This window comes from Lucilia sericata, unplaced genomic scaffold, assembly GCF_015586225.1.
Source record: "Lucilia sericata isolate MDLA Ls3-8-SP2 unplaced genomic scaffold, ASM1558622v1 Contig000202F_arrow, whole genome shotgun sequence".
Classification (NCBI taxonomy): domain Eukaryota; kingdom Metazoa; phylum Arthropoda; class Insecta; order Diptera; family Calliphoridae; genus Lucilia; species Lucilia sericata.
In genome coordinates, this window is record NW_023994230.1 from 474609 (window position 1) to 491117 (window position 16509).

The 16509-nt window shown below is 31.1% G+C and overlaps 1 protein-coding gene across 1 annotated transcript in view; it reads left to right on the forward strand.

Annotated features, from left to right (window-relative positions):
* Positions 1 to 16509, forward strand: part of LOC119601966 — an 86384-nt gene that overhangs the window by 62407 nt on the left and 7468 nt on the right. Inside the window, exons 3-5 of the mRNA XM_037953271.1 lie at positions 14778 to 14863; positions 15120 to 15351; positions 15428 to 15630. Coding sequence (XP_037809199.1) covers positions 14778 to 14863; positions 15120 to 15351; positions 15428 to 15630 — 521 coding nt within the window. The remainder of the gene's footprint in view (positions 1 to 14777; positions 14864 to 15119; positions 15352 to 15427; positions 15631 to 16509) is intronic.

The window sequence follows — 16509 nt, forward strand, 5'->3', positions numbered from 1 at the left end:
TTACTACTAACTTACGTCTAACTTACTACTAACTAACTAACTAACTACTAACTAACTAACTAACTAACTAACTACCTAACTAACTAACTAACTAACTAACTAACTAACTAACTAACTAACTAACTAACTAACTAACTAACTACTAACAACTAACTAAACTAACTAACTACTACACTAACTAACTAACTACTACCTAACTAACTACTAACTAACTAACTAACTAACTAACTAACTAACTAACTAACTAACTAACTAACTAACTAACTAACTAACTACTACTACTAACTAACTAACTACTAACTAACTAACTACTAACTAACTAACTAAAACTAACTAACTAACTAACTACTAACTAACTAAACTAACTAACTAACTAACTAACTAACTACTAACTACTAACTAACTAACTAACTACTAACTACTACTAACTAACTAACTAACTACTAACTAACTAACTACTAACTACTAACTAACTAACTAACTAACTACTAACTAACTAACTAACTAACTAACTAACTACTAACTAACTAACTAACTAACTACTAACTAACTACTAACTAACTAACTAACTAACTAACTACTAACTACACTAACTAACTAACTAACTAACTAACTAACTAACTAACTAACTACTAACTAACTAACTAACTAACTAACTAACTAACTAACTAACTACTAACTAACTAACTAACTAACTAACTACTAACTAACTAACTAACTAACTAACTAACTAACTAACTACTAACTAACTAACTAACACTAACTAACTAACTAACTAACTAACTAACTAACTAACTACTAACTAACTAACTACTAACTAACTAACTAACTACTAACTAACGACTAACTAACTAACTAACTAACTAACTAACTACTAACTAACTAACTAACTAACTAACTAACTAACTAACTAACTAACTAACTAACTAACTAACTAACTAACTAACTAACTAACTACTAACTACTAACTAACTACCTAACTAACTAACTAACTAACTAACTAACTACCTACTAACTAACTAACTAACTAACTAACTAACTAACTAACACTAACTAACTAACTAACTACTAACTACTAACTAACTAACTAACTAACTAACTACTAACTAACTAACTAACTAACTAACTAACTAACTAACTAACTAACTAACTAACTAACTACCTAACTAACTAACTAACTACTAACTAACTAACTAACTAACTACTAACTAACTAACTAACTAACTACTACTACTAACTAACTAACTAACTAACTAACTACTAACTAACTAACTAACTAACTAACTAACCTAACTACCTACTAACTAACTAACTAACTAACTAACTAACTAACTAACTAACTACTAACTAACTAACTAACTAACTACTAACTAACTAACTAACTAACTAACTACTAACTAACTACTACTAACTAACTAACTAACTAACTAACTACTAACTAACTAACTAACTAACTAACTAACTAACTAACTAACTAACTAACTAACTAACTAACTACTAACTAACTAACTACCTAACTAACTAACTAACTAACTAACTAACTAACTAACTACTAACTAACTAACTAACTAACTAACTAACTAACTAACTAACTAACTAACTAACTAACTAACTAACTAACTAACTAACTACCTAACTAACTAACTAACTAACTAACTAACTAACTAACTAACTAACTAACTCACTAACTACTACTAACTACTAACTAACTACTAACTAACTAACTACTAACTAACTAACTAACTAACTACTAACTAACTACTAACTAACTAACTAACTAACTCTAACTAACTACTAACTAACTACTAACTAACTAACTACTAACTAACTAACTAACTAACTAACTAACTAACTAACTAACTACTAACTAACTAACTAACTACTAACTAACTAACTAACTAACTAACTAACTAACTAACTACTAACTAACTAACTAACTAACTAACTAACTACACTACTAACTAACTAACTAACTAACTAACTAACTAACTAACTAACTAACTAACTAACCAACTAACTAACTAACTGACTACTAACTAACTAACTACTAACTAACTAACTAACTAACTAACTAACTAACTAACTAAACTAACTAAACTAACTAACTAACTAACTAACTAACTACTAACTACTAACTAACTAACTAACTAACTAACTAACTAACTAACTAACTAACTAACTAACTAACTAACTAACTAACTAACTAACTAACTAACTACTAACTAACTACTAACTAACTAACTAACACTAACTAACTAACTAACTAACTAACTAACTAACTAACAACTAACTAACTAACTAACTACTAACTAACTAACTAACTACTACTACTAACTAACTACTAACTAACTAACTAACTAACTAAGTAACTAACTGACTAACTAACTAACTAACTAACTAACTAACTAACTAAGTAACTAACTGACTAACTAAGTAACTAACTAACTAACTAACTGACTAAAAAATTGTTAAAAGCATTAACATCTTTTTCTGAAAGAAACCTTATACGGACGGTAGATTAAACTATGGACCGATGATTATCAAATAAAGTTGGGACATTAAAAGCTAGTTGTAAATCATCTGGGTGATTTATATGGGGATTAGGGTCCATGATGGAGCTCTCCTTATTAAATTAATTGTTTCCATTAACACTCGTTCGTATATAGTTATATTCCTATACCGTTAATTTTAAGCCAGTTATAAGCGTTCTCTTAAGGGGATCTAATATGAAGGTCAGGTTCAAGTACGGTCCGAGCTTCAAAAAATTAAGTTGGGGGTTTTTATATGCGTATACAGAATAACAAATTTATCTTCCTATAAAATTTTGTTATTCTGTATTTTAGCCAATTATGAACGACATTTCTCAGTTACCGATTGTGTGTTCCACAGAAACATGGACAGACGGACATGTGGTCTACGAACAATATTTCGACGAGTTAGAAATTGAATGACAAATACTGATCACCTCAGAGTGGCTTCCGAGAGATTTGCAATTAAAATAGAAATTTTCATAATTAATGCAAAATAGCAATTGAATTCCTTTCATATATAATGTAAGGTCCTACAGAGTTGGACATGACCGAGATCTTAATTTCTGGCTCGTCATTAAAAACGCTCACGGTCCAAATTGTTTATCTTGTTCTTGTCATGTTTTACAAGGCGTTTTTTGTCTCTTATAACAGATTTTGTGAAATTTGTCGCATATCATGTGCTTTTAAAATGATGATGATGATGATACACATTGCTGCTGCTGTTGTAGTTTTTGTTGTTTAGCTGACAAAATGTCATTCAATATTTTGACAGTTTTCTTGTGTTTTTTTTTTTTCAATTTTAGTTTTCACTTAAGTGTCAGTCGTCATTTGCAAGCCAACAAAATATGCAAATCTTTAAAAAAAATTTCAGATTTTTTGTTCCGTACTATTTCGTTAATTTGTACAACATTGTTGCAAATTTTTAACCCCTTTTTTTAAATGTTGGCAAATCAACAACTATAATCTGTGTAATTTAATAGGTCATTGTTTTAAGATAATTTAAAAAAGAGAATATTATTGTTGGTGCATGTTTATGCATGCAATAAACAAAACAAAATTTATATTTGGCTTAGAAATTATTTGAAAAATTCACAAGGCAATTGGATCACATACTGCTTTAGGAAATACATTTTCATTGTGTCATGTATCGAACCCATATCCACTTTATCTGAAAGGTCTAGTCGAAAACCTTAGATACTACCAGGATCCCCACACTTATCCCGGATTTCCTGTAGCGCTATTTAACTGCTATTACTTATCTAAAATTACTGCTCAATTCCAGAGAGTGCGCTTCATGTGTTGATGTTGAGTATAATTAGACACATTTGTAACCCACCTCATTAGTCCCACTGTAAGGTCTAGTGTTATTAATTTTAACTTGAAATATTTTGTTTCATTCTACTCTATGTGTATAAGTATTTTATAACAAGTGGCATAAAACTTTACCATTATTATTGTGGTCTTATATAACAACAACAACAACAACAAAAATAAAGGACATTTAGCCCTTTTACTTCATTTTATTTGCTAAAAATGTTAAAGTTAAAGTACTAACAGAAGAAATGGTAAAAACACACAAAAACCTAAATGGATTGAATTAAATTGTTGCCATAGAGTGACTTAACTAAGCTGCTTTTTATTTTATTCTTTTCAACATTTCTATTTTGCAACGTTTTGTTTCTGTTTGCAACACATACACACAGATAAAAATGACATTAGACAAACACTAAGGCCGTCCTTTCAATGTTTCTGTGTGTGTGTATTTGTTGAAATGGGGTAAAAAGGTGTGGATAACATTAAATAAAATGAGTAGGATATAAATTTTGACCTGACCTTTCTGTTACATAAAAAAAGAGCACTTTAAGCCAACAACCAGCACTCTTCATAGATTTTAATATTGTTATTGTTGTGGTGGTAAGGTGTTTTCTTTTCAACATGCAACCTTATACTGTAATTTCAGGATACAGAATATAAATTTAAATTAAATTTTAAACAGGATTTATGAAATTAATTAATGCCTTTTTTTAGTAGATATATGCAATTGAAAGAGTTTTTACTTAAATAACCTAAATTAGTTTGTATAAGAAAAAACTTAATTAATCAAGGTTCAAGTTAGAATCAAACTAAGTTCCTATTATAAGGATATATATTTTTCTTCTTCTGGTATAAATACATATATATGTACATACAAAACAGTAATGTTGTCTAGTCTATATTCTAGTCTATAATCTAGTGTATAGTCTAGTATATAGTCTAGTTTATAGTCTAGTCTATAGTCCAGTCTATAGTCTAATCTATAACTCAGTCTATTGCCTGGCCTATGGTATAGTCTACAGTCTAGTCTATAGTCTAGTGTATAGTCCAGTCTATAGGTTAGTCTATAGTCTAGTCTATAGTCTAGTCTATAGTCTAGTCTATAGTCTAGTCTATAGTCTAGTCTATAGTCTAGTCTATAGTCTAGTCTATAGTCTAGTCTATAGTCTAGTCTATAGTCTAGTCTATAGTCTAGTCTATAGTCTAGTCTATAGTCTAGTCTATAGTCTAGTCTATAGTCTAGTTTATAGTCTAGTCTATAGTCTAGTCTATAGTCTAGTCTATAGTCTAGTCTATAGTCTAGTCTATAGTCGAGTCTATAGTCTAGTCTATAGTCTAGTCTATAGTCTAGTCTATAGTCTAGTCTATAGTCTAGTCTATAGTCTAGTCTATAGTCTAGTCTATAGTCTAGTCTATAGTCTAGTCTATAGTCTAGTCTATAGTCTATTCTATAGTCTAGTCTATAGTCTAGTCTATAGTCTAGTCTATAGTCTAGTCTATAGTCTAGTCTATAGTCTAGTCTATAGTTCTAGTCTATAGTCTAGTCTATTAGTCTAGTCTATAGTCTAGTCTATAGTCTAGTCTATAGTCTAGTCTATAGTCTAGTCTATGTCTAGTCTATAGTCTAGTCTATAGTCTAGTCTATAGTCTAGTCTATAGTCTAGGTCTATAGTCTAGTCTATAGTCTAGTCTATAGTCTAGTCTATAGTCTAGTCTATAGTCTAGTCTATAGTCTAGTCTATAGTCTAGTCTATAGTCTAGTCGATAGTCTAGTCTATAGTCTAGTCTATAGTCTAGTCTATAGTCTAGTCTATAGTCTAGTCTATAGTCTAGTCTATAGTTAGTCTATAGTCTAGTCTATAGTCTAGTCTATAGTCTAGTCTATAGTCTAGTCTATAGTCTAGTCTATAGTCTAGTCTATAGTCTAGTCTATAGTCTAGTCTATAGTCTAGTCTATCGGACTAGACTATAGACTAGACTATAGACTAGACTATAGACTAGACTATAGACTAAACTATAGAGCAAAATTTTTAATTATAATCAATATCTTGGAATGAACCAAGCTTTCATTTTAGGTGCCAACATCGGTACCTTATTTGCAAAACGGGTCAACCATAATGTACATTGTACGTACTTATACGATAAAGAGTATTTGCCCTTAGTCAGAACTAAGGGTTAGTTTTGGTATCTTTAGGATTTTAAAGTGACATTTGTCTAAAGTCTTATCTAAATAACTTTATTATTATAATTAAATTTAGAAAACATTTGTTTTGAAACAGCAAGCTCATTGGTTCTCCAAAGTTTTTACGCCACAATCAACTGCCATATGTCACGAGTTTATTATTAAAATTATGGGTTTTTCTTTTCCTTCATTTCTTAAGACAACAGAAGGTTTAAATAAATAAATAAAAATAACTCTTGCCGCCATTGTTTAGAAACAAAATAAATAATTTTAATGGACATTTATTCATAGTTTTCTGTTGTTTTCGCTTTTAATTTTTGAGCGTTGGCGTTGTTGAATGGGTTGGATCTTTGTTTTTTTTTTTGTTGTTGTTTTAGTTTTACGACCATTTTTTGTTTGTTTTTGAATTACACTTGTACTCACATTTTCATTACCCAGCTATAATTTTGTTTATTTATAGTCATTATTTTTCAACTAAATTGCTTTCAATGTCTAGCCAGGAAAGATTATTACCATGTTTGTTTCTACAAATGCTACTTTTTTGTCTCCTTGTTTTAGAAGACACATTATTTATATTCTGTGTAAGTTTTATTTTATTTTTTCTATGGAATATAAAAATAATGCGACCAAGACATACAGACATTGATATACTTACATACATATGCATGTACATATAAATAATAATTTATTTATTTCGACAAAGAAATAGAAAAAACTACTAACATAAGTACTAGTGCATTCATTTTTATGCACATACTGTATAAATGACGTTAAAATAATGTTTTCTATTTAGTTTTAATAGATATCTTTAGGAAAACATCAAAAAAGTGTATACCCTCATTCAATCGGCACCAAATATTTTAAAATTCTTGTAATTTCTGCTTTTGACGTACAAAAGTACGTTTAAAAAAAGCACCATATTATTCGCCCGAATTTGGTTCTAAGTAGGCTTAGTGTAAAATTTAATCGAAATTGGCTCAATGAGTTTGAATAAATTTCAATTTCACATTTTTATGCATTTTTTGTACTTATTCCAAAAACTGCAATATCGTAGTGGCAGTCATAAATGAATAAAAAATGTTGTTTAAAAAGTACCAAAAATAAGTACGATTTTTACCTTTTAAACGCTCGTATATTTCAAAGTAACAATTATATAATCGTAATTTCTCAATATAGTACGAACGTGACATATATTTTACTTCTAAATTTAGAAAGATAAAGGTCCACGAAAGTACCAAAATATGGTTTTTACCCGTTTACTGCTAAAAAGAACCAAATTTGTAAAAAAAAAAATACCGTACACACAGTCTATAGTCTAGTCTATAAACTAGACTATAGACTAGACTATAGTCTAGACTATAGTCTAGACTATAGACTAGACTATAGACTAGACTATAGACTAGACTATAGACTAGACTATACACTAGACTATAGACTAGACTATAGACTAGACTATAGACTAGACTATACACTAGTCTATAGACTAGACTATAGACTAGACTATAGACTAGACTATAGACTAGACTATAGACTAGACTATAGACTAGACTATAGACTAGACTAGATTATAGACTCGACTATAGAATCGACTAGAGACTAGACTATAGACTAGACTATAGACTAGACTATAGACTAGACTATAGACTAGACTTTAGACTATACTATAGACTCGACTATAGACTAGACTATAGACTAGACTATAGATTCGATTATAGACTCGACTATAGACTAGACTATAGACTAGACTATAGACTCGACTATAGACTCGACTATAGACTAGACTATAGACTAGACTATAGACTCGACTATAGACTAGACTATAGACTAGACTATAGATTCGATTATAGACTCGACTATAGACTAGACTATAGACTAGACTATAGACTAGACTATAGAATAGACTATAGACTAGACTATAGACTAGACTATAGACTAGACTATAGACTAGACTATAGACTATACTATAGACTAGACTATAGACTAGACTATAGACTAGACTATAGACTAGACTATAGACTAGACTATAGACTAGACTATAGACTAGACTATAGACTAGACTATAGACTAGACTATAGACTAGACTATAGACTAGACTATAGACTAGACTATAGACTAGACTACTATAGACTAGACTATAGACTAGACTATAGACTAGACTATAGACTAGACTATAGACTAGACTATAGACTAGACTATAGACTAGACTATACTAGACTATAGACTAGACTATAGACTAGACCATAGACTAGACTAGACTATAGACTAGACTATAGACTAGACTATAGACTAGACTATAGACTAGACTATAGACTAGACTATAGACTAGACTATAGACTAGACTATAGACTAGACTATAGACTAGACTATAGACTAGACTATAGACTAGACTATAGACTAGACTATAGACTAGACTATAGACTAGACTATAGACTAGACTATAGACTAGACTATAGACTAGACTATAGACTAGACTATAGACTAGACTATAGACTAGACTATAGACTAGACTATAGACTATACTATAGACTAGATTATAGACTAGACTATAGACTAGACTATAGACTAGACTATAGACTAGACTATAGACTAGATTATAGACTAGACTATAGACTAGACTATAGACTAGACTAGAGACTAGACTATAGACTAGACTATATACTAGACTATAGACTCGACTATAGACTAGACTATGGACTCGACTATGGACTCGACTATAGACTCGACTATAGACTAGACTATAGACTAGACTATAGACTAGACTATAGACTAGACTATAGACTAAACTATAGACTAGACTATAGACTAGACTATAGACTAGACTATAGACTAGACTATAGACTAGACTATAGACTAGACTATAGACTAGACTATAGACTAGACTATAGACTAGACTATAGACTAGACTATAGACTAGACTATAGACTAGACTATAGACTAGACTATAGACTAGACTATAGACTAGACTATAGACTAGACTATAGACTAGACTATAGACTAGACTATAGACTAGACTATAGACTAGACTATAGACTAGACTATAGACTAGACTATAGACTAGACTATAGACTAGACTATAGACTAGACTATAGACTAGACTATACTAGACTATAGACTAGACTATAGACTAGACTATAGACTAGACTATAGACTAGACTATAGACTAGACTATAGACTAGACTATAGACTAGACTATAGACTAGACTATAGACTAGACTATAGACTAGACTATAGACTAGACTATAGACTAGACTATAGACTAGACTATAGACTAGACTATAGACTACTATAGACTAGACTATAGACTAGACTATAGACTAGACTATAGACTAGACTATAGACTAGACTATAGACTAGACTATAGACTAGACTATAGACTAGACTATAGACTAGACTATAGACTAGACTATAGACTAGACTATAGACTACACTATAGACTAGACTATAGACTAGACTATAGACTAGACTATAGACTAGACTATAGGCTAGACTATAGACTAGACTATAGACTAGACTATAGACTAGACTAGACTATAGACTAGACTATAGACTAGACTAGACTATAGACTAGACTATAGACTAGACTATAGACTAGACTATAGACTAGACTATAGACTAGACTATAGACTAGACTATAGACTAGACTATAGACTAGACTATAGACTAGACTATAGACTAGACTATAGACTAGACTATACACTAGACTATAGACTAGACTATACACTAGACTATAGACTAGACTATAGACTAGACTATAGACTAGACTATACACTAGTCTATAGACTAGACTATAGACTAGACTATAGACTAGACTATAGACTAGACTATAGACTAGACTATAGACTAGACTATAGACTAGACTATAGGCTAGACTATAGACTAGACTATAGACTAGACTATAGACTAGACTATAGACTAGACTATAGACTAGACTATAGACTAGACTATAGACTAGACTATAGACTAGACTATACACTAGACTATAGACTAGACTATAGACTAGACTATAGACTAGACTATACACTAGACTATAGACTAGACTATACACTAGTCTATAGACTCGACTATAGACTAGACTATAGACTAGACTATAGACTAGACTATAGACTAGACTATAGACTAGACTATAGACTAGACTATAGACTAGACTATAGACTAGACTATAGACTAGACTATAGACTAGACTGTAGACTAGTCTATAGACTAGACTATAGACTAGACTATAGACTAGACTATAGACTAGACTATAGACTAGACTATAGACTAGACTATAGACTAGACTATACACTAGTCTATAGACTAGACTATAGACTAGACTATAGACTAGACTATAGACTAGACTATAGACTAGACTATAGACTAGACTATAAACTAGACTATAGACTAGACTATAGACTAGACTATAGACTAGACTATAGACTAGACTATAGACTAGACTATACACTATCTATAGACTAGACTATAGACTAGACTATAGACTAGACTATAGACTAGACTATAGACTAGACTATAGACTAGACTATAGACTAGACTATAGACTAGACTATAGACTAGACTATAGACTAGACTATAGACTAGACTATAGACTAGTCTATAGACTAGACTATAGACTAGACTATAGACTAGACTATAGACTAGACTATAGACTAGACTATAGACTAGACTATAGACTAGACTATAGACTAGTCTATAGACTAGACTATAGACTAGACTATAGACTAGACTATAGACTAGACTATAGACTAGACTATAGACTAGACTATAGACTAGACTATAGACTAGACTATAGACTAGACTATAGACTAGACTATAGACTAGACTATAGACTAGACTATAGACTAGACTATAGACTAGACTATAGACTAGACTATAGACTAGACTATAGACTAGACTATAGACTAGACTAAGACTAGACTATAGACTAGACTATAGACTAGACTATAGACTAGACTATAGACTAGACTATAGGCTAGACTATAGACTAGACTATAGACTAGACTAGACTAGACTATAGACTAGACTATAGACTAGACTAGACTAGACTATAGACTAGACTATAGACTAGACTATAGACTAGACTATAGACTAGACTATAGACTAGACTATAGACTAGACTATAGACTAGACTATAGACTAGACTATAGACTAGACTATAGACTAGACTATAGACTAGACTATAGACTAGACTATAGACTAGACTATAGACTAGACTATAGACTAGACTATAGACTAGACTATAGACTAGACTATAGACTAGACTAGACTAGACTATAGACTAGACTATAGACTAGACTATAGACTAGACTATAGACTAGACTATAGACTAGACTATAGACTAGACTATAGACTAGACTATAGACTAGACTATAGACTAGACTATAGACTAGACTATAGACTAGACTATAGACTAGACTATAGACTAGACTATAGACTAGACTATAGACTAGACTATAGACTAGACTATAGACTAGACTATAGACTAGACTATAGACTAGACTATAGACTAGACTATAGACTAGACTATAGACTAGACTATAGACTAGACTATAGACTAGACTATACACTAGTCTATAGACTAGACTATAGACTAGACTATAGACTAGACTATAGACTAGACTATAGACTAGACTATAGACTAGACTATAGACTAGACTAGACTAGACTAGACTAGACTATAGACTAGACTATAGACTAGACTATAGACTAGACTATTGACTAGACTATAGACTAGACTATAGACTAGACTATAGACTAGACTATAGACTAGACTATAGACTAGACTATAGACTAGACTATAGACTAGACTATAGACTAGACTATAGACTAGACTATAGACTAGACTATAGACTAGACTATAGACTAGACTATAGACTAGACTATAGACTAGACTATAGACTAGACTATAGACTAGACTATAGACTAGTCTATAGACTAGACTATAGACTAGACTATAGACTAGACTATAGACTAGACTATAGACTAGACTATAGACTAGTCTATAGACTAGACTATAGACTAGACTATAGACTAGACTATAGACTAGACTATAGACTAGACTATAGACTAGACTATAGACTAGACTATTGACTAGACTATAGACTAGACTATAGACTAGACTATAGACTAGACTATAGACTAGACTATAGACTAGACTATAGGCTAGACTATAGACTAGACTATAGGCTAGACTATAGACTAGACTATAGACTAGACTATAGACTAGATATGACTACACTATAGACTAGACTATAGACTAGACTATAGACTAGACTATAGACTAGACTATAGGCTAGACTATAGACTAGACTATAGACTAGACTAGACTAGACTATAGACTAGACTATAGACTAGACTATAGACTAGACTATAGACTAGACTATAGACTAGACTATAGACTAGACTATAGACTAGACTATAGACTAGACTATAGACTAGACTATAGACTAGACTATAGACTAGACTATAGACTAGACTATAGACTAGACTATAGACTAGACTATAGACTAGACTATAGACTAGACTATAGACTAGACTATAGACTAGACTATAGACTAGACTATAGACTAGACTATAGACTAGACTATAGACTAGACTATAGACTAGACTATAGACTAGACTATAGACTAGACTATAGACTAGACTATAGACTAGACTATAGACTAGACTATAGACTAGACTATAGACTAGACTATAGACTAGACTATAGACTAGACTATAGACTAGACTATAGACTAGACTATAGACTAGACTATAGACTAGACTATAGACTAGACTATAGACTAGACTATAGACTAGACTATAGACTAGACTATAGACTAGACTATAGACTAGACTATAGACTAGACTATAGACTAGACTATAGACTAGACTATAGACTAGACTATAGACTAGACTATAGACTAGACTATACACTAGTCTATAGACTAGACTATAGACTAGACTATAGACTAGACTATAGACTAGACTATAGACTAGACTATAGACTAGACTATAGACTAGACTATAGACTAGACTATAGACTAGACTAGACTATAGACTAGACTATAGACTAGACTATAGACTAGACTATTGACTAGACTATAGACTAGACTATAGACTAGACTATAGACTAGACTATAGACTAGACTATAGACTAGACTATAGACTAGACTATAGACTAGACTATAGACTAGACTATAGACTAGACTATAGACTAGACTATAGACTAGACTATAGACTAGACTATAGACTAGACTATAGACTAGACTATAGACTAGACTATAGACTAGACTATAGACTAGACTATAGACTAGACTATAGACTAGACTATAGACTAGATACTATAGACTAGACTATAGACCTAGACTTATAGACTAGACTATAGACTAGACTAACTTAGACTAGACGATAGACTAGACTATAGACTGAACTATAGACTAGACTATAGACTAGACTATAGACTAGACTATAGACTAGACTATAAGACTAAGCTATAAACTAGACTATAGACTAGACTAGAGACTAGACTATACTACCTAGACTAAACTTAGACTAACGCATAGAACTAGACTACAGACTAGACTATAGACTAAGACTATAGACTAGACTATAGACCTAGACTATAACTAGACTATAGACTAGACCTATAGAGCTAGACTATAGACTAGACTATAGACCTAGACTATACAGACTATGACTACTATAGACTAGACTATAGACTAGACTATAGACAACTATAGACTAGACTATAGACTAGACTAGAGAAGAGACTACAGAATAGAACTACAGAATAGAACTAAGAATAGACTAACAAGATGACTAAAGAAGGACTAAGAATAGACTATAGAATAGACTATAAACTAGTTATAAACTGGACTATAGACTAGACTACAAACTAGTTGTAAACTAAACAATAAACTTCCATTGACTGTAGGCTAGACTTAAGCGAGACCAGGTAACTAATCTAAACTATAGACGAGAAAACATACTTAGATGAGAGTATAATAGTAATGTTTCGATATAGGTACTACATATACATATAAACATATTTTTGATGTTGTGTTATAATTAGCGTTAAGATTAATCTAAGCATTATTAGATTTAAGCTGCAAGGACTTTCCTTTTAAGCTAACAGCATACATTTTTAAATTTCCCCAACCACTTGCCATAGTGCAATGTCAATACCTACTTGTATCTGCATTTAAAAGTGTGGCTGGAGTTAAAATTTTACGCAATATTTTCTTAAATTTTCTTCACAATAATTCATTTGAATAAATTATGTGGGGCATAAATTATTTGAAAAATTATTGTAAAAAAAATGAGTTTTCTTTTCATAACAAGAATAAAAGAACGAAATTCAACAAGTTAATTGGCTGCAGTCATAAGTAGAAATGCATTAAGGCATACAAATTTCCGGTATAATTAAGTGGTTAAAAATATACTATATTTTATAATTTACAACATGAGTAATAATATCCTGGTTTTTTGGGCTTTCTTTTGATGAATTATACAGGCAATAAAGATTGGTTAAAGCAGTAAGGCCGATAGGAATAAGAGGCAGTTGCTTTAAAAGGACGAGTTGAGGGTAATTATAATACAGAACAAAATAGGGAAGGGATTATTTTAGGGCAATCACAACAGGCCTCCTAGATATAGATGGAAATGTCTAACAAACATTTTATATTAAAAATATTCCTACCGACCATTTTATAGCATTATTTCCAGTAAATAAATTCTTAAATAAAAATCATAATTTTCTTTCGTTTTATTTTCAGATTTGTATTACATTTGAATTCATCGGCTCCCTTAAATATAAATTTCTCACAAATTGTGGCACGTAAAATATATTTTAATCAAACGGGTAAGTAGCCATTCACTCAAACATTTATTGGCCAAAGAAGTCCAAATTGAAATAATTATACAAAAAATAATATAAAATATTAACTACAACTTTATAAAACCCAAACAAATTGTTTCCCCATTTTTGCATTATTTTTTTTCATTCTGGATAATTACGACTGGCATACTTAATGGGAAAAACTTAAATGAACAAATAAATGACTATAACGAATGAATGACTTCATTATAATATCGTTCAAAATTTTTGCTTTAAACAGCAAATTTATTGCGAGCCGTTAAAATCGACCAACGTTCTGTGGTCTTGACTTGTGCTCTACGAGGCCAATATGATATTTTTGTGCAAGCACGCCATAGAGGTTCTGTAAAAATAGAGGCTACAGCTTTACATCCTCAGGCCAATTGGCCACTATTGAATCGTACACATCGTATTAGTATACGTAGTCAAAATCGTGTAAGAAAACGACAAATGATTGTTAAATGGGATAAAAGGTGGGTCTGGCTTTAATTTAACTGCAATTTGTTTATGACAAATATTTTTATTTATTTTCTTTATTTGCGTTTTTAGTAAATTTGATTTTCATGCCGTCAATTATTGTTTGGTAGTCAGTACGAAAAATGCTCATTTGGATTTCTGTCAAGCGGTTGAGGAGTATCTAACCTCAATGTCTTCACCCTTTACAAATCGCCGCAGTTTAACAGCAAATTGTCAGCCGGCAGCTACAATAGAGACGATATTTTCTAGACCCCCGGAAAGGGCTAAAAAGATTGGTAAGATAGTCAGACCATATGATTAGCTATACAAATTATTTTGATCTTGAGATAAATATGAATCGAATCCCACGATATCGACAGTTATAAAAACTATGGCAGATTGTATTATGAACCCGTATCTATAGTAGACCTATCTTTACAAACGTCGTTTAAGAGCTCAATGTTACTAAGAAATATATGTTATTGATCTCAATCCGAATCACGAAAGCCATGACTGACATTCCAAAGTGTTATATAATTAGGTTTTACCTGCAAGTCAAAATATGGAGCGTATTGGTACCAGGTTAAGATCTAGCGTAACGTGGGTCCTTATGGTAAGAGTGTAGTAGCCTACAAGAAAAAAATATGTTATTCCTAGACCTGGAAAAGTTGCCTCTTTCTCACTTTTTTTGACCACTCCTTGTAGAGACGGCCATCTAGTGGTATCCATTAAAAGACTAAGTAAAAGTTAGTTAGTTAGTTAGTTAGTTAGTTACTTAGTTAGTTAGTTAGTTAGTTAGTTAGTTAGTTAGTAGTTAGTTAGTAGTTAGTTAGTAGTTAGTTAGTTAGTTAGTTAGTAGTTAGTTAGTTAGTTAGTTACTTAGTTAGTTAGTAGTTAGTTAGTTAGTTAGTTAGTTAGTTAGTTAGTTAGTTAGTAGTTAGTTAGTTAGTTAGTTAGTTAGTTAGTTAGTTGTTAGTTTGTTAGTTAGTTAGTTGTTTGTTAGTAGTTAGTTAGTAGTTAGTTAGTTAGTTAGTTAGTTAGTTAGTAGTTAGTGTTAGTTAGTAGTTAGTTAGTTAGTTAGTTAGTTAGTAGTTAGTTAGTTAGTTAGTTAGTTAGTTAGTTAGTTAGTAGTTAGTAGTTAGTTAGTTAGTTAGTAGTTAGTTGTAGTAGTTAGT